General features: G+C 53.1%; 1 protein-coding gene across 1 annotated transcript in view; it reads right to left on the reverse strand.

Annotated features, from left to right (window-relative positions):
* Positions 1-24,646, reverse strand: part of Adcy5 (adenylate cyclase 5) — a 148,776-nt gene that overhangs the window by 30,746 nt on the left and 93,384 nt on the right. The window contains 7 exon segments of the mRNA XM_028886323.2: positions 1,299-1,439; positions 4,550-4,691; positions 5,590-5,689; positions 5,692-5,747; positions 7,607-7,734; positions 9,077-9,188; positions 21,395-21,516. Coding sequence (XP_028742156.1) covers positions 1,299-1,439; positions 4,550-4,691; positions 5,590-5,689; positions 5,692-5,747; positions 7,607-7,734; positions 9,077-9,188; positions 21,395-21,516 — 801 coding nt within the window.

The raw sequence follows: 24,646 nt of genomic DNA on the forward strand, positions 1-24,646 counted from the left end.
ATCCTCCTGCCTGCCCCCCCAAAACCCTCTGATCATATGGGCTCAGAGTCTGTCAGGGATTAGTTAGGAGCAAGGCAGTAACGGGGAGGAGCGGACGCCTGCTCTTTGCTTTGGGGAGGGCCCTGGAGGACAGAGTGGCTGCAGGTCATGTTGGCACAGGTCGGGCCTGTGGATGTCTGAGTTCAAAGCCCTGGGTAAGGCCAGGTTCCACCACTGTCTTCTCTCTTGCAGAAAAACCAGTAGTTTATCTACCCTGAAACTTTTAAGTGGAAGTAGAGACTCTTGGTTTTTGTTGTTGTTTTGTTTGTTTGTTTGTTTTGCTGTACATTATATGTGTGTCACCTACTACTTGTTAGCTGGCAAGGGGTGGAGCCATCAGGTCCCCAACCTGCCCCTTCCTCAGGCCACCGGCTCTTGCCTGCTTTATCCCCATGGGGGTCTGTCTCATCCCTTTGGTTCTAGCTGCACCTCACCTGCTCTATACACCTGGCTCGTACTGCCAGTGGCCTGCTCCAGCCTATTCACAGAGTGGCCGCCCACCCTGCTCTGGGCCTTGAGCTTCCTTCAGTGCAGACGACTTCCCCCTGAGAGCCAGGGGGCGTTGACCTGAGCAGTGTCCCCAGGGGTGGGAGCTGAGGTCTAGGCAGAAAGTCAAAGTACTCCCATTGCCACCTGGCTTCCAGGAATCCCTCTTATTTTCTCCCTGTGAACCAACAACGCATCCTAAACTATATTTGGGGTTGGCCAGGGGCATGTGTCCCCCAAGTAGACAAAGGCCGTGAGTGGCTGTGTGACCCATTGGCTAACACTCTGGCTAGAAGGTTGGTGCTAGTTATCAGGGCCAGGGGGCTTCCCAGCACGGAAGCAGAGAGGCCATCACTGGGTACTTGCCCAAAAGCCCTGGGAAGGTTTTCTGGGCCGCTGAAATAAGGAGCGTGTGTGCTCAACTGCCCGGGAACTGCATTAACGGCTGGAAGGGGCTTCATACAGTGCCACCCAGCTCCATGGGGGTCTCACCAGTCAACGCTGAGGCTGCTAGAGGCCCTAGTAGTACCCTGAGTCTGGCCAGCCTGCACCAGGAAGCTCTGCCAGGAGGAAGGAGAGGGTACTGCTGCTATGTCCCCAAGCCATAGGATAGTGGGACTCATGAAGCAGAACCAGGCCAGGGTCGGGAGTTTCACTTTCTAGCATCAAGTCAGGTGATCCCCCTCCTTCCCTCCCTTCTAGATTCCCCAGGCTGAGAGCCCAGGGCCAGCCTTCGCTGCCAACCCAGGAGCACCATGCCACCAGAGACTCACCATCCTCTTCATCTCCTTGGACACCTGGTTACCGCCCAAGTGGTTGTAGAAGGGGCGCTCGGCTCCCCAGTGGGGCGGGTTGTGTCCGATGGAATTGGTTCTCTGGCGGTTCATCTTGGCAATCATGGCTTTCTCTTCTTTCTGAAGAGCAACAGAGATGCTTCAGTGTGTGTGTCGGGAGGGGAAGGGGGGGCAGAGCTCCGGGAAGAGCCCCGGTGCGCAGACCCTCGCTCTCTTTCCAGGAACAAGAACCTGGCGAGGCAGAATGAGAAACAGCTGCCCTTGCACAGCCCTGGAACCCGCTCCCCTCAAAGTCGGGGGCGCTTGCTGTAGGGAAGTATGAGAGCTGGTCTCATGAGGAAGCATGGGGTGTGGGGACACCTGTCGCATGCAAGAAGTGCTCCCTGCAAGTCTGAGCACAGGATTCTCTACTGGGACTTCTCAAGCCACTTGAAGGCCAAGCTCCCGAAGTCCCAAGAAATGCACTGCAGCCTGCCATCATATAGCCTATCCTCCCTCTAACGGGGGACGGGGGGTGGGGGTGGGGATAGCTCCATGGGAAGGTTGAGCGTCCCTTCTAGACTCCCAGGTGGCAGGGCCAGCTTGCGCTGTGGTCTCCATCCCTGGCAGGTTCTATTCACTGGAATGTGGGGTTCCGCACCTATTAGGGTCTGCTGATCGCTTCGTGCGTGGGTAGAGCCAGGGCTGAAGGTGCCTAGAGGCTTATGGAGGGAGAAGTAGATACTGGATCTGTCCGCAGAAGAGAGACCTCTGCTGCTCCAAAAGCAGCTCCCAGAGAGAGCCCTGTCACTGAGTTAGGAAAGTCAGAGCCGGCAAGGCTGTAAGGACACAGGGACTCGGCTAGCTACCTATGGGCAAACGCTCCTGAAGTACCTGTCTGTCTGTCTGTCTGTCATTTCTAATGGGCACTAAGGTAGATGTTCGACATAGGGTCTAGGGGACTCTTAAGCCTTCCTTGGCTCACACTGCCAGGGCGGGGGCTGTCACACCTTTTGTCTGTCTCGACTTCAGGCCTTCGGTACTAGCTGTCAGCTGGAGGAACCAGGACGCAGAAGGCTCAAGGCAGGAGGGTACAATGGAGGCTTGAGGCCTATGCAGCAGGGACCGGAAGGAGGGATGTGGAGGGCCTGAAGGAGGGATGTGGAGGGCCTGAAGGAGGGATATGGAGGGCCTCAGTCCCTTCACATTCTGGCTAATGAACAAGCACATGTTTAGGAGATCGTTCCAAAGTGCTGCTCTCTCTCCCTCCCCCTCTTGCTGGTGGTGGTGGTGGTGGTGGTGGTGGTGGTGGTGGTGGTGGTGGTGTGTTTGATGCACCTCACTACTAAGGCCACTGCAGTCAGGTGCAGGACAAGGTACCCGCCTGCTCTTTGTCTCAGGACGGGACAGATGGGAACTGTCCTTTCTGCCCCGCATCTCCTTAGAAACGCACTGCCTCCATCCAGGGCTCTCTGAACTGTGCTTGCATACAGCTGTTTTGCTTTCAGACTAACTCCTTAAGCCACGGGGAGCTTTTCTGCACCAAAGGCCACTGGATACAGAGCAAGGTGTCTAATTGGGGGAGAAACAGAAAATGCTCCGTTTGGCTTTACAAATTAAGAACATGGAACATGACACTATTAAAAATAGAATGCTGAGGTCTACTAATAATTCAGTTTTTATACTTTGGCAGATGTGGGCTGAGACAAAGAAGAAAGAAACCAGAAAGTGAAAGGAAGACAGTTTCCAGAAACAGAGATGTAGGGGCCAGCAAGATGACTCAGCCAGTGAAAGTGCTCACGGCCAACCTGACAGACGGCTGAGCTCAGTCCCCAGGAGCAGCATGCTGGAGGGGAGACCTGACTCCTGCAAGTTGTCCTCTGACCTCCACACGCATGCCACGGCACACACATTCTCACATACGTATGTGCACATGTGAGGGACCCCCCCCCCCCCAGGGTACTTTTGAGCAGGGAGAAGTGAGAAATATTTAGATAGAAATATAGAGGGGAGAGAGAAGATAGAAACACAGGATAGCCTCAGGAGGGCCTGAGTCAAAACCCACCAGCCCCTTCTGTCTCTGCTAAAAGGACTCCCCCCATGCCCCGACAGGGTTTCTCTGTGTAGTTTTGGTGCCTGTCCTGGAGCTAGCTCTGTAGACCAAGCTGGCCTCGACTCACAGAGATCTGTCTGGCTCTGCCTCCCAAGTGCTGGGAATAAAGGCGTGCGCCACCACTGCCCAGCCGCTGAAGGGATTTAAAGGAATGCCAAGGGGTAGAGCAAAAGACTTGCCCCTTCCTAGATAAAAGCACAGTCAAGTGCACAGTCATGGCACAGTTAAGTGCAGACCCTTCCAAACCCCGGGTAACCAAGCACGTGGTCAGTCCCTCCCCTTACGCAGCCCTTCTGTGTGAAGCAAGCTCAGATCTCACTAGGAAACCTCTGTGGACCCCAACGTGCACACAACAACGCACAGAAAGTAAACATATATAATACAAATTTTTAAAAACAAAACAGACACGCATAGACGCAGGCAGAAGCAGACATCAATAAATACATCCATCAAGGAGAAAATAAGGAAGTGGGTTAGGATGAGGGTGGGAATAGGGAGGAGAGATGAGAAAAGACAAGCACCTAGCAAAAGGCAGAGCAGTGATTCCTCAGATGTTCGCCTCCATTCCGTGCCTCCCCCCCCCCAGGCATCACTGATCTGAGGCCTGTTGAATTTTTTTTTTCAACCAAAGTGGAATGAAAACACTCTCCCTATGTATTTTTTTTACTAAATTATTTATTTTTTTAATATAAAGTTGCCTTAGAGCTATTAAGCAAGCAAGCGTGGGAGAAGAGCAGTAATTTCTTGTTCAATACAGCATATGGAAAAACACTAAACTGAGCACTACACATGACAACATCATTTTTCAACAATGAGAAGCAGAACAGAAAACTAAAAGACAACAAAAAAAAACTAGAGTAAATTTATCACTGACTCCCTTCCTTTCTCTTTTCATTCTTGTTTCTTATTTTAATTAGACAATTGGTTACATCTACACCCCCCCATCAGCTTGGCAAGGCCTCACTCACTCCCTTTCAGGTCCTTTCTGAGCTCCAGGAGGCAACACTGAGGAATTGATAACTTTCCTCAGGAGAAGAGGAGAAGGAAAGAACAGGCCCAGAAAAGGTTCCCATCCAAAAGATTGTCGTCCCCCCCACCCCATCCCAACCTCCCTGCCCCACAGGCCCTGCCCACCAACCCGCTTCTGGGTACAGCGCAGGATGAGGAAGGTCTCGATGCTGTGCTCCTTGAGGTAGGCGTTCCGCTCGCCACCACAGCCTGGCTCCACCTCGTAGTCCCCATTCAGGTAGTTGAGTGTGGCCTTGGTGATATGGATGCGTCTACGGTGGGGGAAGGGCAGGGAGTGGGAGCTGAGAACTGCAGTTCCATATCATCCACATAACCTCGAGGCCTCCAGCCCCGCTTCCAATGGCACCCTACCTTGCCATGATCAGGAGGACACTCCCAGGGCATTTCCAGCCATCACCCACAGCACCCAACCCTTCTGCACCTCACCTGGCAAGAGTGACCCTGCAGCAGCCTACCCAAGCACATGCCTCTGAGGTGATAGTCACTCCTGCTCAGAAGCCACCACGAGCTGGAGTCGAACCTGCAGCCTGGCACTCAGGTCAGGTCCCGCTTAGTCCTGCTGTTTCTCCTGGCTGCCCCTAAAAGTCTATCTGTGCTACTTCTGTCTATTGTTATCTCTCCACACCTGAGTCCTGCTTCCCGCCTCACCCCTGCCCATTGGTCCCTGGGCCCTACCTTTCTTTCTGCCCAGATATCCATGCCAGCTGCTACTTCTGAGTCCTAGTCTGTCTCCTCTGAAACAGGCTGCTACCTACTACAATTCATGAGACGCCATTTGTCATCCCAATCAAATACTTGGATGTTTGGGACAATATTCCTTACGACTTGTACATAAACTATGGTGAATGATTGGCTAAGTAAAACATTTCTTTCTTTCTTTCTTTCTTTCTTTCTTTCTTTCTTTCTTTCTTTCTTTCTTTCTTCTTTCTTCCCTTTTCTTTTCTTTTTTTTCTACAGTGCTGGGATCTTGTGCATATTAAGCAAACACTCTAAGCCCCACCCCCACTAAAGAAATCTCCGATCCCACCTGCCCACAGCATCGCCTGCTCCTCCATCCTGCCTACTCCAAGCCCACCCCATGGCAGCCTCTCCTGGGTGGAAAGGGAACTTTGGGTTCCCACCTGCACCACCCCAGCCCTCCTCACTCACCCTGCTTTGCCACCAGCCTCCATGTGGTTGGCGAGTGTCACGTCGTTAGACCAGACATCGAACTGCCACTTCCTGAGGCCGAGGACGCCACAGTGCACTCTCCGCTGTGAATTCCCACGCGCATGTTCACGTTCACCCCTGTCACCTCCCGGACCAACCTGGGGATGGAGCAGGGGTAAGGCTGGGAAGAGGGTCAGGGGCTAGGCGTAAAGAGCAGGGGTGAGGCTGGAAGGGGAGGACTGGGGTGAAAGGGGAGTTGGGAGGTGCAGGGGTCAAAGAGGCATTTCTTTCTGATCCAGCCTAACCCGAAGGGGACTAGCAGTGGGTGTTTGTTCAGATTAACCAGAGAAGTGCTGTTTCTGTCTTGGCCACAAGGTGGCAGTGTGCCGCACAGTAAAACGAAGCAATCCCACGCCCCCACCCCTCACCTCCCCCTCCACGGCGCCCCATCTACCCAACTACCTTCATGGCCATTGCCACTGTCAACTAGACCACTCAGACCATTGTAAATGTCCTGTAGTGCTATCCTGAGCCCATGGGGGAGATGTAGTCACCCTGAACCCTAATCATACAATGCTCTGGAGGCAAGGTAGACTGGAATGGCTTTCCCAATGTTGATGGATTGGATTTAAGGCCGTTGCTCCTCTCTCAAGGTTAGCAGGATACTGGAGCCTGTGGTTACATGGGTTACATGGGGTGGGGATGTGGTCCCCACTGTGGAGGACATAGGAAGAGGTGAACCTGGGGAAGCAGGGAACTAGGTTGCCCTTGAACTACAAGACATCTGTAGTCCCGGCCACAGGCACCAAGATGGGAGTCCCCGTACGGGGTGAGCCCTTTATAATCTCCCATGCTGCGGGAGCAGAAGAGGGGGTTCTCCACCTGTATTTGGGGCTCACAGCCTGCTTAGGGTCTGCAGAAAAGGCAGAGGAGCTGGGGAAGAGTCGATACAGTTTGCACTTTTTAGAAACTAGCCTCCTCGACACCGGCAAGCTGTGGGACCTTGTGGGACCTGTGGGACCCACTTGGTCTGGTGGGCGGGCTCACCCCCACCAGGTCCACCCCTAACCCCACACCTCTCAGGCCACCTGCCCTCCACTCTGCCCAGCTGTACGAAAGACTCGGGACTCCATCATTTCTCTCGACTTGGAATCAACTTGTCAAGCATCAGGGCTGGAGCCGTCATCCCTTCAGTCCGAGGTGCCTGTGGACACTCGCTGAGGACAATGACACCTCATTCTACTGCTTCTCTTTTCTCCAGAGATACCTGCTTCCTGACACTTCTCACCCCCCTCAGGGAATCAACCACTCCCTCCTGTAGGGGCTTACGTCTCTTACCCTTGTGTGCCCAGTGGGCACACCGGTTAAATCAGTGCAGAGAGAGACCAGACCTCCCCTCCTAGCACTGGCTGTACTTCAGGGCATGACTGTGTAGCGTAGCCACACAGGAGACAGTCAGTAGAAGTTACTGTGCCTAACCCTCTCCCGGGCCAGCCACTCTGACCTCTGACCTTACCATCTATCTTTTACTTTGTCCTCCTATAGGCGATTTCTAAAGCGCAAAGTTACTGAACACCTTCCCTGACCCCTAGCTGGTAATGTCATTTGGGTTGCGCACATTTTTTTCAATGATGAAGGGCTCCTTCCATGGCCAGTAACAACCACGCCTGGCCTGGGCTCCTTGGGCTATTGCTCGCAGAAGGGTGCATTATCCATGATGGAATCCCAGGAGATCTCTCTTAGCCCGCAAGAGCCTAGCTCTCCTCCCAGCTGGGAGGAAGTGGGGCTGTGAGGAGTGGTCAGGTTTTAGAGGACAGGCCACTCCTGCCAGCTCTGTTCCTCATGCCTTCTCCAGAAAAGCTGCCCCACCAAAGAAAGAAAGGAGCCCTGGAGGAGGATGGAGGCTGAGATACAGAACTGCCCACCAGCCTAGCAGGAGGCCCCTGGGGGCATCCCACCATTTCCCACTACTCAGACTGTGGGTCGCTTCCCTGGAAGGGAGGAGGTCGGCACTTACGAGATGGCCTCGATCATGTCCATGCCCATCTCGACGCAGCAGTGGGCGTGGTCAGCCCTGGCTTCAGGCAGCCCAGAGACGCAGTAGTAACAATCGCCGAGGATCTTAATCCGTAAACAGTGATTCTCCTGGAAAGCAAATGAGTGGTTGAAGATCCAAACTGGTGGGAAAGAGAGTGGGAGGGAATGAGGAGAGCAGCAAAGAGTCACCCAAGCCTCGAGTGAACTGCTTTCTTGAGACGCGGGCACAGCTCCATCATCAGCACTGGACCTGGTCAACGCCTAGGAGCTCTTTCCCATTTTCCTTTCTTTCCTTTTTATCCCCCTTTGGGCAAGCATCTCTGGTCCCACCCCTCACCCCAGGAGCATACCCCCGATTCTTGTAATTCTACCAACAGTTTTGATTCTTCTTAAAAAAAAAAAAAAAAGGCTGAAGCCAGCAGAACTGAGCTTGAGCCAGAAACCCACGTGCCCCTCGGCCTGCCTGAGATGTTTATCCAAAGGCATGTTTGGCTATGCCAGCAAACACGTGAGTGCCAGGAAGCGAACAGAGCCCAGCACCTGCGGCCACGGCCACCGACCGCGTTGAGACGGGTGCCGCTGGGGGCATGGAGGCAGGTCGCCACCAAAGCCCAAGTGGGGGTGAGAGGGGCCGGCATTAGCCGTCAGGTGCTCCTGCTGCTTGAATCGGACTCTGAGCTACTCCGTGACGCTGGGGCAGCGGGAGGCAGGTGCTCGTGACGTCCACGCCATCTTGGGTGGGCAATCATGCCTCTGTCACCTTGTTCAAGCTCAGGGATGGGAGGCTCCCCACCTAGCACCCTCAGTGGCCCCAGAAAGCCCCCCCCATCACAGTAGATTCTTCTCTATATTCTAGCCTGGTACCCTGTCCATAGACGGGGCTGTGCTCTATGCCAGTGGACATCATAGTAAGTGACTACTTATATGGCCTGACTCTACCAAGGCCCATTCTGGGGAAGAAGGGCTGAAAACAGAGATCTACTGCATGACTGTCCTGGTTATGACTCCCTGCTGGGGGTGTCACTTTTGTCCAAGGGCTGGCACGCCCTCTTTCTGGAAGCCTCTAGGGAAGGCCCCCAACTGCTTACAGGCCAGGTGGATATCAGGTGTATTCTCCCATCCCTCCAGCCAACCTCGTCGGGAATGCAGCCGCACGGCACCTCATGTGCCCCCCGGGGAAACAGAAATTTTGGTGGGGGGCTTGGACACTATGGCAGCCCCTTCACATTTCTTCACAGCCGAGGATGACGGCTCCAACTGCGTTGCCAGAGACGGTGTGGGACATGAGGACACACATCTGCAGCCTGACCGACTGCTCTGCCCATCACAGGTGCCCAGCACCAGTTTCCACCGAGCAGAATACAGACCCAGACTAAAGTCCTCAGCCCCAAGACCCTCCCCTGACAGCCCAGTCCAGGCCACCCTCTGGCCCACACTCGGAGTGACTCACCGCAGCCAACTTGTCAAAGCGGGCAAAGAGCTCGTTGAGGGTCATGACCAGTTCCTGGGCAGTGCACTGGGAGGCCAGGCTGGTGAAGCCCTCGATGTCAGCAAACAGGATGCTGGGAGACAGGAGGAAAAGGAAGACCTGCTATAAACTGGATGCCTGTGTCCCCCCCACAGCCATCCAGCAAATCCTAGTGCCCCTGGTCAGGGTTTTAGGAGCAGGGCCTTGGAAAGATGATTAGCCCTTGGGGGTGGGGCCCTTGTGAATGGGATGAGTGCCTCGTGAGAAGGGAGAGCAGGAGAGTCTGCTTCCTGGCTCTGCTGCCATGAGAAGATGAGAATGGGCTGGAAGATGGCCCTCACCAGAGCCACGCCATGTTGCACTGTGGACTCAGACCTCCAGCCTCCACAAACGAGAGAGGGTTGTTGACAAGCCGCCCAGTGTGGTACCCTGTCACTGCAGCCTGGACAAACTGACAGGCCTGTGTCAGGGAGTCAAGTTGGGGATGCATCCGGGGACCTTGGGAGTACCTCGGGCCCCAGGATGGCTACAGGCTACGGGAGTCCTGGGCGGGGGATGGTTTGTCTTAGGGTTTCTACTGCTGTGCTAAATCACCAGGCTCAAAAGCAACTTGGGGCAGACATTTCTTCTGACAACTCTCATGTCCTGTCCCTGAGGGAAGTCGGGGCAGGAACTGGAGGCAGGAACTGGAGGCAGGAACTTGAAGCAGAGGCCATGGAAGAGTGCTGCTTCCTGGCTTGCTCTCCATGGCTTTCTCAGCCTGCTCTATTTTACAGCTCAGGACACCTACTCAGGGGTGCCACCACCCATGGTGGGCCAGGGCCTCCCACGCTAATCATTCTTTAAGAAAATGTCCCACAGACTTGCCTAGAGGCCAGTCTTAGGCATTTTCTTGATTAAGATCCCCTCTTCCTAGCTATGTATAGGTTTGTGTCAAGTTGACAAAAAACCAGCCAGGAAAGGACTCCAGAGGGCTGCTGGTGAAGGGACAAACGCCCTGGCCTCACCTATTAGCTGGGGGCTCCCTGGTTCCGTTCTCACTCCCAGGCAGGAGGACGGGGGGACAGAGAGAGTGAGCTTTTTGAGAGCTCCCCACTCCTCAATAACCTTGCAGGCCTGCCCCTGTTGGCCCCCACACTGCCTCTTTTGTACACTTGCTCTGGGAAGTATGGGCCAGAACAGAGCCCCACAGATCTCTCACTTCCCAGTCTCAAGCAGATCTCAAGCCTGTCCCCCCTAGGGGAGTCCCTAGGCAGGGTCAACTGAAAGAAGAGCAGGGAAGAGCAGAGGTAGACACCCCTCCAAAACCCCTGCTATCACCTGGAAGTCCCCAGCCTCTCCTCCCCCCGGGGTCTCCAGCCTCGTCATCCAGGGGAGTCATCAGCCACACCAGCCAGTATGGCTCTTGTGACCATTCTTGTGGCTCCTGTCCTTTAGTCTGAAAAATCTCTCTTTCCTTCAAAACTGACCACGAGAGGAGGGTCTCGAGGCCAGAGTGCATAGGGAACCTCTAAGTGTTTGGTTTCTTAAGAGGGACACAAAAATGTTCTAACTCCCGTGGACCGAGCTGCTTCTGGTAGACAAGCCCTGAGCCAAATCATCCTCCCTGGGCCCTCGAGAGCCTAGCTGCTCAGACACCAGGGACTAGGCTTCCCACGAGAGGGAAAGACCCCAGCATGGTAGACTCCTCCCCAAGTCAGTGCTCTCTCCAACACACCTTCCTGAGGCTTCAGGAATCATAGGGTCCATGGTAACAGGCTGGGTTATCAGGAAAAATGTCCTCAGGTTTGGACTAGGCTATCCCAGAAAAAACAAAACAAAACAAAACAAAACAAAAACACAGGAACAGCTACCAGCCTCTGGGACAGAGACATTGTTCTGTCCGCTCTCCCCAGGCATCATACCCACTGGCTGGTCCACCCTGGGACTAGCCTTTGAGACCCTAGAGTAGGAGAGAAAGCCCCCTACCCCTGCAGAAGCTCCAAGCAGAGAAGAAGAAAAAAGAATGGGGAAAAGCATGGCCCCAGACACATGAGGCAAAGGTGTGTGATCTCAAGGCCTCTTCAAACCAAAGATCACTGAACCAGCCACCCAGAGCGGACAGGTCTCTGACGCCCAAGTAGTGCAAGGCTCGGCCTGTTGGTCATTGCCCTCCACAGAAGACCTTGTCTGCTCTTACCGCCATAGATTGGCGGTCCTTGGACACCACGGTCCCTGGGTTGACATCCCTTAGGACGCCCTGGGAAGCTGTCCCGTGGAGAGGCCTCAGAGCCCCAGCCCCAGGGATTCTAAGTTAATCCATCTGCAGCAGCGGAACTCTGCTGTGTTGTTTTATTGTAGTTGTTCTAGTTTGTTTGGAGCTTCTCTGGTAGTTCTAATATGCAACTAGAGATGAGGACTTCTGCCCCAGCTTCAACAGCACCTTCTTCACAGGATCCCCCCCCGCCGTGATTTAGACACGCGACCCCCTCATTTACGCACACCATCCCTCTCCCCCACATCACTGTCCTTCACTCTTTAACCCTTCAATATGCAGCAGTCCCCTCTCAGCCACGTTTTGCCTCCCACCACCTCAGCTGCTTACAGCCAACTGTCATCTAAAACCAGCCCATGCCAACTCCAGAAATAAAACATTTTGTGCGCTCCAAATGGCATGCCTTTCTGAGTCATGTGAGGAAACCTTGTCCCATCCCACTCAGTCTCACCTGGGCCTGAGTCATCTCTTTGCCGAGCAATGTGTCCACGCTGTATGTGCTACCCGCCTAGCAGTAACCTAGTAGCTGTCTGGGCTATCGGCTCCACTGCTGTGATGACCACAGTACTGTGTCCAGGTAGCGCTATTTCGCTTTACAGCAGCTCCAGAGCACAAGACTAGGGAGGGACCCTGACAACGCCAAAGAGAAGCTGTAAATGTTCCTTTTGGTTTCTCGAGACAGGGTTTCTCTGTGTAACAGCCCTAGTTGTCCTGGAACTCGCTTTGTAGACCAGGCTGGCCTTGCACTCACAGAGATCTACCTGCTTCTGCCTCCTGAGTGCTGGGATTAACTGTGTGCACCACCACCGCCCGGCTGTAAATGTTCCTTTTAAAAAGTGCAAAGGTTCAAGTTTATTTAGTTTACTAGGGATGGCGAAAATGCTGCATAGGCAATGTTCTAGACCATCTGCTGGAAAGCTTAAGCAGGCCTCTATTGGGGGTCCTGGAAAGTACCCTCTATGGGTCGGGGGAGCGCTGCACACAACTTTGTGGCTATTGGTTACTTACTCTGTTCTTTTCTATCTCCTCCTACTGGGAAGAGGGTCTCATCTCCCTGCTGTATCCCAGTCCCTGGAGAATTTGCAGCTGCTGGACTGACTGACTGGTACTGGCTCTGCCTGCATTGCCCTTGGCTTGATCCACGCCCCAGATCCACCCACATCTGGCACCTACATCACTGGTGTCCATATTAGTTTAAAGGGCCGCCATTACAGAGTAGCTTAAATGCTCCCGACAGTTCTGGGTCTGGAAGTCTGAAGTCAAGGCCCTGGCGGGGGCCAGGGCCACGCTCCCCCTGAGACTTGTGCTTCTGGGGTCCCCATCCATCTCTGACATGCCTAAGCGGAGGCTGCAATGCTCAGATCTCTGTCATTAGTGTCTGTGGCGTCACACGACACGTCGCTCTTATATGACAAGTCCGAGCTTACCTTAACCTCTAGGCTCTATGAAGCTCCTCTAGCAGTCTCTCCTACCTGTGGGGGTCTGTTCCAAAACCCGCCATGCACACCCGAGGTCATGGCTAATACAGAACCTGTGCTTTTACCCTATCCACACATCCATGCGGGAAAGTTTAACTTAGGACTTAGAGCGAGAGAATAAGGACAGAAACGTTGCAGGATTGTAACAACACGCTGTAGTAACAGGTATGTGAATGCCCCCCGCTAAAATTCCTTACTGTGCCACTCGGCCTCCCTCTCCTTCTTGCATATGGCTGACTATAGATAACCTGAACCATGGAAAGCAGCGTTTTAGATAAGGAGGCCATGTTCACAAAAACTAGGCGCAACACTTCAGCTTATCTTCTAGGGAGACACAGTCCAGCCCGTAGCAGTGCCCGATGCTTATTTATTGAAAGGGAAAGAATGCTCACAACTTCAGGGCAAGCAAGAGAACAAATCATGAGCCCCCCTCCCCGCTTCTGCCTCACAGGGCCTCCTGGGACCCCACCTCAGAGAGGAGCCTGTGAAGCTTGGGGTCCCTCACAGAACCAGCATGGTTACCTCAGAAGATAACCTATCACCTATCACCAGGGAGGCTTAGAAACCTGAGCTCTCTCCAGCTGCTGGGGCAGGGGAGGGAGGGTGGTCCTCTGAGGTTCTCTCAGCTCCTGGGGAAGCAGGGAGGGTGGGTCACCCAGAGCAACCCGGGAGCCATCTCTGAGGCCCCAACTCAGAGCCCATCTGTGGGTTTTGCTTTACGATTGTCCCTTATGGAGGCTCCTGTGTTCACAGGGTCTCCCCAGCACAGACCATCTGTTCCGCTGGCCTGGGTTTCCTGGCTGTATCCCTGGGGGTTCTAAAGCCAGTCCACAGCCTCACACCAGGCCCAGACAAGCAGAAAGATGTTAGCTCATACATTAGCTCCTTTGAGATCTCCTCTTGCCACGCTAGTGGGTCCTTAGAGAGGCTAGACACTGGGGACAGGGCCCACATGGGGACTGCTTCCCTAGTGATCTGTCCTTTCTCTCTCCCTAGCTAGCCTGACTTCTACTCCAGAGGCATAAATACGGGGCATGTCATCGGTTACCACCATGGGCCCTCCGCAGCCCTGCTCTGTCCGCAGACATTTCTTTATACTTGTCCCCTCTTCCTGCCAACAGGCCCTGTGACTTACGAGCTGTCAGCATCTGGCCCAGCTCCTACACACAGGGCCACATCCTTCAGCGTCACTGGGCACTTAGGACAGGGTGGGCTGGCCGTGCCAACAACTGTGTCTGAGGAGTCCCAGTCCCTGTCTGCTCATCCAGATTAGGGCTATGAAATGGGGAGCAGGAAAGAAGTGCGGTAAGGTCGCAGCCCACCCCTGGGGATGCCGACTGCATTGTGGCCAGAGCATCCTGGGGTGCCCCCACCATGTGTATGCTGAAAGCCTCAGTGGCTGGGCTTGTGCAGGAAGCCTTTTCTTTGTGCCCGACAGAGATGCCCCTGCCGCACCCACCCTCGATCTCCTCCAAATCACCCAGCCTGGACAGACAGGAGTTGGTGGCCTTGTCGGGTAAAGGGAGGCAATGACTCACTCACATCCACTGAGCGAGTCAGCACTACCAGGTGTGAACAATCGCCAGAAGGCTTTTTTTTCCAACACATTTTTTTTTTAAATGAGTCGGCATCACTCAGAACTACCTGAGGCACAGGCTGGGAAGGAAAGGGGGGATGACCCAGGAGAGGACACAGAACACTGGTATGCCCAATGCCATCAAGGGGAGACTCTGACCAACCTCTCCACCCTGGCAGGAACAGGGGCATTACTTCAGTAAGTGGAGTCCAAGAGGAGAAGTCGGGGGTACCTCGGATCAAGGCATAATCTGCAATCCACTCTGCTAGCTGGCCTTTGGGCCTTCACCTCATAACACATCCCATTCTTACCACGCCAGCAAAGGAACCTGATGACGCCTGGGGACGCTCTTCCAGGGATGTGACAGGCTCAGGAAAACGCCTTCTAAAGGAGAGGCCCACAGAGGAGGCTGCACCCAAACCCGGCAACAGTCAACCCGATCTCCGTGAATTGCTTTTCTTCTCTACACCGCCTACATTTCCCAATTTCACTACAAAACATGGGCCCTTATATAATAAAATGTTTATGTTTGAAAGGCTGGAAGCAAATCACTCTTTTTCTTTTAGAACCCGATTCTGACCCACTCATCTTCACGATCATTGACTTAGCCCACTCAGAATAATCCTTATGTCTGAATTCTGAGTTAGAAGCCGACCCACGGGTCACACCTGTTTGTACTTGTCCCCGAAACACAGCCCGGCATGCTCAGCAATCAGTGCTTCTCTCTGCTCTGTCTCCTCCCCCTTTTCCTGGTTTACCAGAGCCTTGATTTCCAGAGCTGAGAGCTACGTCCTTGCTGATTGCTGGGTCCATTCCTCGCTGGTCCTCATACTGTGCCCCAACACAAAGGTGGGCTTTTTGTGAACCCCAAACAAGGAGAGACTGAGGCCCTTGAGTGGGTGCTGTCAAGAAGGCTGGAGTGTGGAAACCTGCTTGGGGGTTCCTTAAAAAAAAAAAAAATCATACCCGTCTACCATGTGAGCCAGCAGCCCCACGTCTGGGCATATACCCAGACAAATTCAACGCAGAGGTAGGAACAGGACTCGTCCACCCATGTGCACGACAGCATCACTTACATCCCCTAAATGGTAAAGCAGCCTGAGGGGGCACCAGAGGATGAAAGAACAGCTGGAATGTGGCATACACAAATGGACTATTACTTAGTCTCAACAAGGGAGAAAACCCTGGCAAATGCCACAACCTGGTTGAGCCATGAGAGCATTATGCCAGGTGAGCCAAGCCAGTCACCAAAGGCACACATTCTGTACGGTTCTACTTATGTGAGAGATCTAGAATAGTCACACTAATAAGGAAAGGAAGGAGAAAGTGGTTTCCGGAGTGGAGGTGGGGGTGGGGGCACAGGGGACTTGTTTAGCAGCTACAGTTTCAGTTGGAGACTACAGTGCTGGGGTGGTGGTGGTTGCATAACACTGAATGTAGCTAATGCCACTTATACTTACGAGGATGGATTTTAAACATGGTCGATCTTATGCTACATCTATCTTTTAAAAGAGTAATTTATGTGTGTGTGTATTGTGTGTGTGTATATATATTGTGTGTGTATATGTATGTATGTATGTATGTATGTATATATATATTGTGTGTGTGTGTGTATATTGTGTGTGTGTGTGTGTGTGTGTATGAGCATGCAGTTGTCCACAGAGGCCAAAAGAGAGCATTGGATCCCCTGGAGCTGGACTTACAGGATGTTGGGAGCAACTAGATGTGGGTGTAGGGGACCAAACTCCAGGCTTCCTTAAGAGCAGCAAGCTCTTAACCACAGAGCCATCTCTCCAGCCCCTTATGCTATATACATTTTAACATAAAAAGTAAACAAGAGGTCCAACCCCAGTGGGCCCCAACAGAACTGGCTGGGTTGTCAAGCCACTGTTCCCAGCAGCCCTCTGCCCAGTTCTTATGTTCCCATGGGGGCTGGATAGTCCCTAACAGTGCCCTTCTCATAGCATCCCCTGGCACATAGTAGGATCCCAGTAAATGCGTACAAGGCAGAGACCATTTGCAACCATAATTGGTAAGGAATGGAGTTGAGCACACTTCTAGCATCAGGTTTCAGATGCCCACGGTCCACTCTACACACAGCTGAGGATAGACCGGAGGTCAGTACTTTCCACACTCTGCCCCCAGAAGGCACAACCCATCCCTGGGTATCTAAGCATCTCAGACATGGTCCATGATCATTATAATTCAGAACCACACCACATGGTGGCTGAGCCAGACGCTAGAGCAACTTGGGAAATGCAGCCATGTCCTTGAAGGAGACAGGAGAAAAGATAACCTTCAAGGGGGAAGGAATTGGAGAGAGAGGGACTGGAGGAAGGAGGAGGCATGAGGTCATCCCCATATCCCTTAAATTCAGGGAGACGGCATACTTCCTCATTTGCGGCCCAGGTTAGGCAGCCCCTCCGCTGGACTCCTGCTGAAACCTCAGGGTTTGTGGGTACCAGGGAATGAGACAATGAGGCTCAGGTGCAATATCCCGTGTGAAACTCCAGAAGCGGGGAGATAAGGATGGGGACTGGGGCAAAGGCAAGTTATCCTGAAAGAATATACTTCCCCGGCAGGGGTCCGCACCCTCTGGAGGCCGTGGCCTTCCGTCCCTTCCTACAAGGAGGAGTCTGGAATGGTCCTAGTCCATTCTACCCCCTACAAACTTTAAACCCTAAGGAACTCCAGCGTGAGCTAGGGAAGTCAAGTGGGGTCACCCTCATTCAGAAGGACCACCATGGAAGTCGGGAGACCCTGGCATTCTCTGCCCCCTGGCCTTTGGAGTAATGGATTACCACCTGATCTTGAAGCCAGCTTGGTAGTCTCCATGGACATCAGAACACAGACTACTAAGCAGGCTGGGGGCCGGGGGCTTCCCAGGCATGTACCCTAACCTGAAGTGTCTCCCAGCATTGGGCACCTTCAAGTCACTACCAGGGACAGCATGCACATTAACTTCAGGCATCTCCGGGAATCGCATGTACCTTTCAAGTGCCTCCAAGGACGCGGTATTTATCTTACTTTCTAGTCACCTTCCGAGACAGTGTCCCTTAGCTCCAAGCCATGTTCCCTGTGTCTAGTGCATCATGGAGTGCAGCTCTTGACTCCACAGGTTAGGGTAGAGGCGACACAGGCATTAAACATGAACGAACACACAGTCTATTCCCAGGTGGCAACCGGGAAACAAGGCTTCACTCAGGTGACTGTCCACAGTCCCACAGTTCCCAGCTGACAGGGCTGGGCTGTGTGCCATTCTGCTCCATGCAGACACTTGCTCCACTACCCAATGTGACCCTCCTGGCAAGGATGACCTGGGAGGTCTGCATCTTCCTAGACTGGACCTTCTTCCTCTAGTGGTTCTCAACCTGTGGGTCACGACCTCTTTGGGGAATGACCCTTCGCAGAGGTCGCCTAAGGCCGTCAGAAAACACAGATATTTACATTATGATTCACAATCGTAGCAAATTGACAGTTATGAAGTAGCAATGAAATAATTTTATGGTTGGACTGGGGGGGGTCACCACAACATGAGGAACTGTATTAAAAAGGTCACAGCTTTAGGAAGGTTGAGAGCCACTGCTCTGGCCCCTCTGAGGCCTGATGGTGCAGTAGCGTGGAAGCACTCTCTGAGCTGCCAGTCAGAGGGGCTGACACAGCCCATCTGTCAGCGCTCATCGGACAGGAGAGGCATCTGGGACCTCACGCCACAGTCAGTGGTAGCCAGGACCAAAACATTCTTCAAGTTCCTTCCTTGGTCAGCCTCAGCTGGTAACCCCAGGAGCTGTGTGTTATGGGGTTGATTTACCTCCTCTGTGGCCTTGCTCTTGGTGGGGGCGGAGAGCAGCATGCCATCACCCTCTCTAAATATTACAGCTCCGCAGAGAATTGACGAGTGGGACGCACCACCCTTGCCCTCTCCAGCTAAGAGCCCAGGCCTTTCTCTGTTGGTTATGGGTGGGACAACAACCCAGGAAACAACAGCTAGAGCGATCGCAGCTCCTGGCTGCTGAACACCGAGACATCAGAACGGCTACACACTGTCTCCACATCGTTCCACTCACTCTCCAGCCCGCAGGAAGCACAGACCACTGCTGTTCTCTGGGCAGAGGAGGAAACTGAGGTTGAGGGGCTTAGTCCCACAGTCAGTCCACAGCGGAGAGTTTTGGCCCCAGAATCCAGGTCTGACCTCTGAACCTCATGGGTTCTCTGTGAACCTGGCCCCGGTGTATTTTTAAACTGTGATGTCCGCCATTACTACCCAATCTAAACTTAAGTTCCATTCCAAATCTGAGACTAGAGTGAGCATGTGCCTCTCTCCAAGGCTACATCCAGGCTAGGACCCAAGGAGGGGACCCCAGCAGGACGTTTGTATGACTGCGGTACCCTAATCTCTGATGTACACCCTAGAGTCTATCCCTTCCTGAGCACCACAACATCTTCATTTTTCTCTCCTTCCTTCTCTTCGCTGATTGCTGTCCTCGATCTGGCTTATCCTAGATAGAAACAGGTCCGCTGTGACAGGGGACCTGACTTGTGCCTTTTGGACACTGGGATGGCTCTGTGACTTTCCTTTTTAATGACCTGAAGTCACTGCAGGATCACTGCCGGGAGCGGGGGCAATGGTACCCGGAGCAAGGACCATCCCTTGAGATTATCTCTGTGAACTGAGCAAGTCTGGGCGGTCTCTGAGCAAACCTCTTTGCTGGAGGGCTGGGGCTAAGGACCCGTGCCGGACTATTTCTCAGAGCAGATTTTCTTTCAGATTATCTGGGCAGACGTCAGTGGAAGCAACAGGAAGCTCTGCCGAGCTCAGAGCAGCTAGAGAAAGCACCTCTGTCCTCTGCCAGGGACGTGGTCAGGAAAGATGGAGAGATGAGCTCAGGACCCAGCTCTGACATTTTGGGGACACTTGAGGAGCACCCCCTTTCTACCTGAAACTCAAGCCTTTTGCATTTGTCCTAACAGGCAGGGAAAGCTATTTCTTCTCTTATCTCTAGGTAGAGACCTCAGATCATAGGACAGCCCTGGGACGTCTCAGCCACGTGGTTGAACACACACAATATATACTACACACACACACACACACAATATATACTACATACACACACACAATATATATATACTATACACACACGCACAATATATACTACACATAATATATATATACTACACACACAATATATACTACACACAATATATATATACTACACACACAATATATATACTACACACACAATATATATACTACACACACAATATATATATACTACACACAACATATATACTACACACAATATATATACTACACACACATACACACAATATATACTACACACACAATATATATATACTACACACACAATCACAATATATACTACACACAATATATATATACTACACACACAATATATACTATGCACACACACACACTATATATATATACACATATATACATATATATATATATATACTTTACACACACACACAGACATTCCATCCCCCCTCTCCTCTAGGTCTTTCCTTCCAAAGGCTCTCCAAGCTTCCTCTCGGAGTCCTTGTCCAAACCCCTCTACCTTGGTATAGAAACATAGATTCAAAGTCAAAAGGTCAGAAAGCTTGCTGGAGACAAGTATCCATCTTAGCCAGCTGCGGACCATAGATAAAGAGTACATCTCTGGGCCTATGTTTCCTGGTCTCCTGTAGAGTGGGGAGGATAACATACCATTTACACATGTGGGGACTCTGGGAACATAGAAAGCACCTAGGAAGTGACATTCCACACCTGAGGACGAACAGAGGAGCTAGCATGCCTGTTTATCACATGGCTGCCTCCACACCTCAGCCGGGTGGCCATCTGTCTGGGAGACCACGGTGGCTGCTGGCCATCTTGGCTCTACCTGATAGAGAGCGTGGATGGGCTGCAAACCCCGCCCCCGCCAACGGAGCACAGGTGTGTGGTGCATCTGTACTTTCCCCTCCCAGCCTTGACCTTTGGGTCTCCAGAGACAGGTGGGAGGGGTCATTAATGAATGCAGCATGGTCATCACCGACTTCAGAGCACATCTGGAAGCTGCTGGTTCTACATACAAATCACAGTGTTGTGCTCCCCCTCCAGGCCTGCTGACAGCCATTGTGGAGGCAGTTTGTAGCATCCAATGACTCCCTTGACTGATAACAGCCTAGGCCTCCCAAGATTCTCTTCACTCAAGCTCAGAGGACTCGGGCTTCAGGAAATTTTGCCCAAAGAGGAAGTAGCTTTCCCAAAGCTCACAGTGGCTCCTTTTCTGGGCATGCGGGAGAATTACCAGGCTCTTCGGGAGCCATGGTGGAGGAAGGCCACCTGTACCGCTTGCGTCCCTGTGGATCTCATGAGCAGATTTTGCACTCTATTAACCTACATCTGTTTGCATATCCCTGCTGTCAGCGGCTTCTGCCTAGGGAGGCAGCCGATGGGCGGCGGAGACAAAGTGGGTTTTGGAGCAGGCTGGCTTTACCATGCCGGCTGGGGCGCGCCTTCAGCCCAGGTCTTAATCCCACTGGGTCCATAAATTAGGAATGCTGTTTGTGCCCCCCTTGTAGGGACATCAAAGGATCCGTGACAGGGTGTGCGATGCCTGGAGCCGTGGCTCACACACAAGGGCTTAGAGGGCGTGGAAGAGGCTGGTGAAGGGGACCATAAGGAGAGTGGCACCCGGGTCCAAGTCTATGTGCTCTGTCTTTGTCAGTGAGAGGTCCCCCCCCACAGCTGGTCCGCTTCTTCTCTCCCCTTCTTTCTCTATTCTCTCTTACCGCCTTGCCGTCTACTTCAGATCCTGACAGGAAGTTAAACAGTGAGAATTCCCCCAAGCAGACAAAGGGCAAGGCTGGCCTGCTCCACAGCACCAGGCCACCCTGTTAGGCTGTGCCCACCCCCCTGCAGGGGCGGGGGAAGAAATGAAGCTGTCTCCATCAGGGTCCAGTGCTCCCCACCCTGCCCTCACCCCTACCTCACATTGTCATGTTTCTGGATGTAAATCTTGTGGAACATCATATCCTCCTGCTTGGCGTTGATGTCTGCTTTCATCTCCATGGCAACGTGACGGGGAAGGACAGACAGCAGGAGACGCTCCTGCAGAGGGAAGCAGATGAGTCTGTCACCATTGTTTCCCACATCTCTGGTGAGTCCCTTCTCATCCATGCCCACGCCCCTGGCTGCAGGGCGCAGGAAGACCTCCCAGGCTCTCCCGAGATCCACGGAACTAGAACCTGTGTAAGAGGGGCGGAAACAGCCGCAGTCATGCCCCAGGGTTCTCTGGGGTACCTCCTGGTCCATCGCAGAGCTTGCTTCCATTCTGCCCTGCGAAAGGCACTCGTGGCGGAGCCTTGAGTATCAAGCGGCTTGGGTTAAAACCTTAAAGTCCCCTGTGGCCTTGGCCACGCTGCTATTGACAGCCTGAGCTGGACTCATTCAGCCAGTCATCAAGTATTTATAGATGTCAACTGTGTGCCAGGCGGCATTCTGGGGTGAGAATCCGAGCCGTGCACCCACAGGCAGGCAAAGGCCCTCTGGGAGCTATGAGCAGGCTGCCTGCCTTAGGCTAGGAGAACCGCTATCATTAGGGGACCAAGATCCTTCAGAGTCTTTCAATTCCAAGTGGGAGACAGTGGCCCAAGAACAAGAGAAAAAGGAAGTTAACTTGGAGGGACCAAGAGAAGTTAAAGGCAGTCACCAGGGAAGTGGGAGAGAAGCAGGAGAAGGGACAGGACCACATCATGGCAAGTCATGGCAGCTACTGAGAGAGTCTGGACTTCACTCAATTCCTAAGTCTTCCTCCAAGGCCTGTTCGGCTCCAGGGTACCCAGCTGCCTCCTGGGCAGAGTGGCTCGATCTGAATGCCACAGCCTTGGCTGAGGGACAAGCCCTCTGCCGGGCTCACACACATAAGTCTTCTCCTCTCAGACCTTTCATTCTGGCTGCCTGCAGCCCTCTGCCTCTCTCCTGCCCATCATTCTGCACTGAACTCTGGGTATCCACCCCCCCCCCACCCCAGGTAGCCCTGAGACCTTCTTGCCTCAGTGTCCTTTCTGGCTCCTCTTCTTCTGGGCGCCCACTGAAGCATGCCCTACTTCTGTCCTCAAAATACTCTTGCCTCGGGGAAGCAGATCTACTGTCTGGCCACCACCATCCATCAGCTCTGTCACCTCCTCTCATCTCCAGCCCACGGCTCACTGGCTCCCAAATGCCCACCTGTGACATCACAGTCCCAGCAAGATTCACCCTCCCCTCCCTTCCTTCTCTTGCCTTTGTAGAGGACACTTCCGTCCTCCTGTACCAGGGTCCAGATCCCACCTCTGTAGAAACTGCTTACATTTCTAGAACTTTCCTCTGGAACTCATTCTTCTCCTCTCTGCCCCGGGCCAAGCCTCAGCGCTCAGCACTGACCTGGGAACAGCTCTTGGATCTGTCCTTTCCTGTCTGTCACCTCTTCCGCCCCTCTAATGCAGGGCTTACCTGTTCCTGGGACTCATGCAGCACCATGGCTCCATGCCTTCCTTCCCCTGAGCCCTCCCTGCTGCCGATACAGCCCAATCTCTCCAAAACATGTCGCTATAGCACACCCCTGCTTAACATCACCACATCAAGCAGGACTCTAGACCCTGCAGGAGATGGGGAGAACTCAGGGCCATCTGCACTACACAGGAAGACCCTGATTAAAAAAAAAAAACAGAAGCAAACGATCATTATCCTTGGGGAAAGATGACGTCCAGAGTGACCCCGTAAAATGGAAGCGAAGGGAGAATGTTCCATTCTCAGGGGTGAGGCCCTGGAGTTGATAACAGAGATAAGATGGGGGTTCTGGAGGAAGGCAAGGACTTAGAGGTGAGCAAGGTGCACGTATAAGAAATGGTAAGCCTGTCGGGGGCATGGGAAGGCTTGAGGCATGCTGCCGAGCAGAGCTTCCTTCAAGAAGTTGGGCCAGGAGCCCAGGCAGGGTTGAGTGAATGGAGGCTGGGGCAGGGCTGGCTGTTGGTAGTTCCGTTGGAAGGGTACCTGTCTAGCAGGCGTGAAGCCCTGAGTTTGATCCCAGCGCTGCTGAATCTGGACACACTGAGACATGCCTAGATTCCCAGGATTCTGAAGACAGAGGCAAGGGGAGCATCCTTGACTACATACAAGGTTCAAGGCCAGCCTGGGTTATCAAGGTTGTGTCTCCAAAGTGGGTAAGCATAAAGAAGGACAGTCAGACTTCAGATTGGTCAGTGTCCATTTGGGCACCTGGCAAAGCAGAGCAGCCACAGGGGGCAGTGTTAGTGAGGACAGGCAGAGACAGGAGGACCTGGAAAGTTCATCTCCTACCTGGCCATCTGGATGTCAGCAGGCATGTTGTGGAACCATGTAGCATTCAGACAGAGACACCCACACTTGAGTGAGCAGAGCAGCCACACTGGGCACTATTCTGCTGTCCTGACCATTCTCTTCCTGTCTCTAGCTTCAAGAGAGACTCTCTGTGCTCACATCTGCCGTGGGGCCTGATGGCATGTGGCACACAGGCGGCCTATGCCAGTGTTTGCTGAGGATCAGAAGGAAGGACCCACTGGTCTACAGAAACTTCCAGACTCATGCTGGTCCAACTGTAGAGATGCTTCACTTTGCTGACTGCCCTCTGGTGGGGATACCATCCACCACCCTCAGCTTCCTGTCAGGAGCTACCATAGCTCCACACTGTATAGGTGGTGTTAGAGGGACAGATAACCATCTCTCTGGGTTACATGAAATGGGTAGTGACCCAGATCTGAACCCCAAACAAGACCCCATCCCTCAGGGCAGGAACAGCTGGAACCTTGACACCAGCCTTAGTCACCATCCCACCTTCCCTGGGAGAAATGTCTGAGGGGTTTCTCTTGGCAGAAAGCTGTGGCCCTGTGAATGGCCAGCTTCTCTGGTCAGCGACAGTCTGGGGAGATCCAAGACGATCTTCCTTCTCTGAAGCATCCACACCCAGAACTGGACAGAGAAGAAGAGCCGGGTTGGGGTGCCCAAGAGGCTTCTCCTCCTCCTTCCCTTAGGTAAATGCCTCTGCCCAGGCTGGAAATACTGACTGCTCTCACTTCTTCAACTCATGGGGGCCCAGGATAGAGGAGACCTTTTGCTGCTTGACCACAGGGCCACATGAGGAAACCACAGGCAAGGGACAGGAAAGGCCAAGAGGAGCCTACGGAGCAATAAAGTTGGGCTCCTTGAGGGCAATATGGATAGG

This window comes from Peromyscus leucopus, chromosome 12, assembly GCF_004664715.2.
Source record: "Peromyscus leucopus breed LL Stock chromosome 12, UCI_PerLeu_2.1, whole genome shotgun sequence".
NCBI lineage: Eukaryota > Metazoa > Chordata > Mammalia > Rodentia > Cricetidae > Peromyscus > Peromyscus leucopus.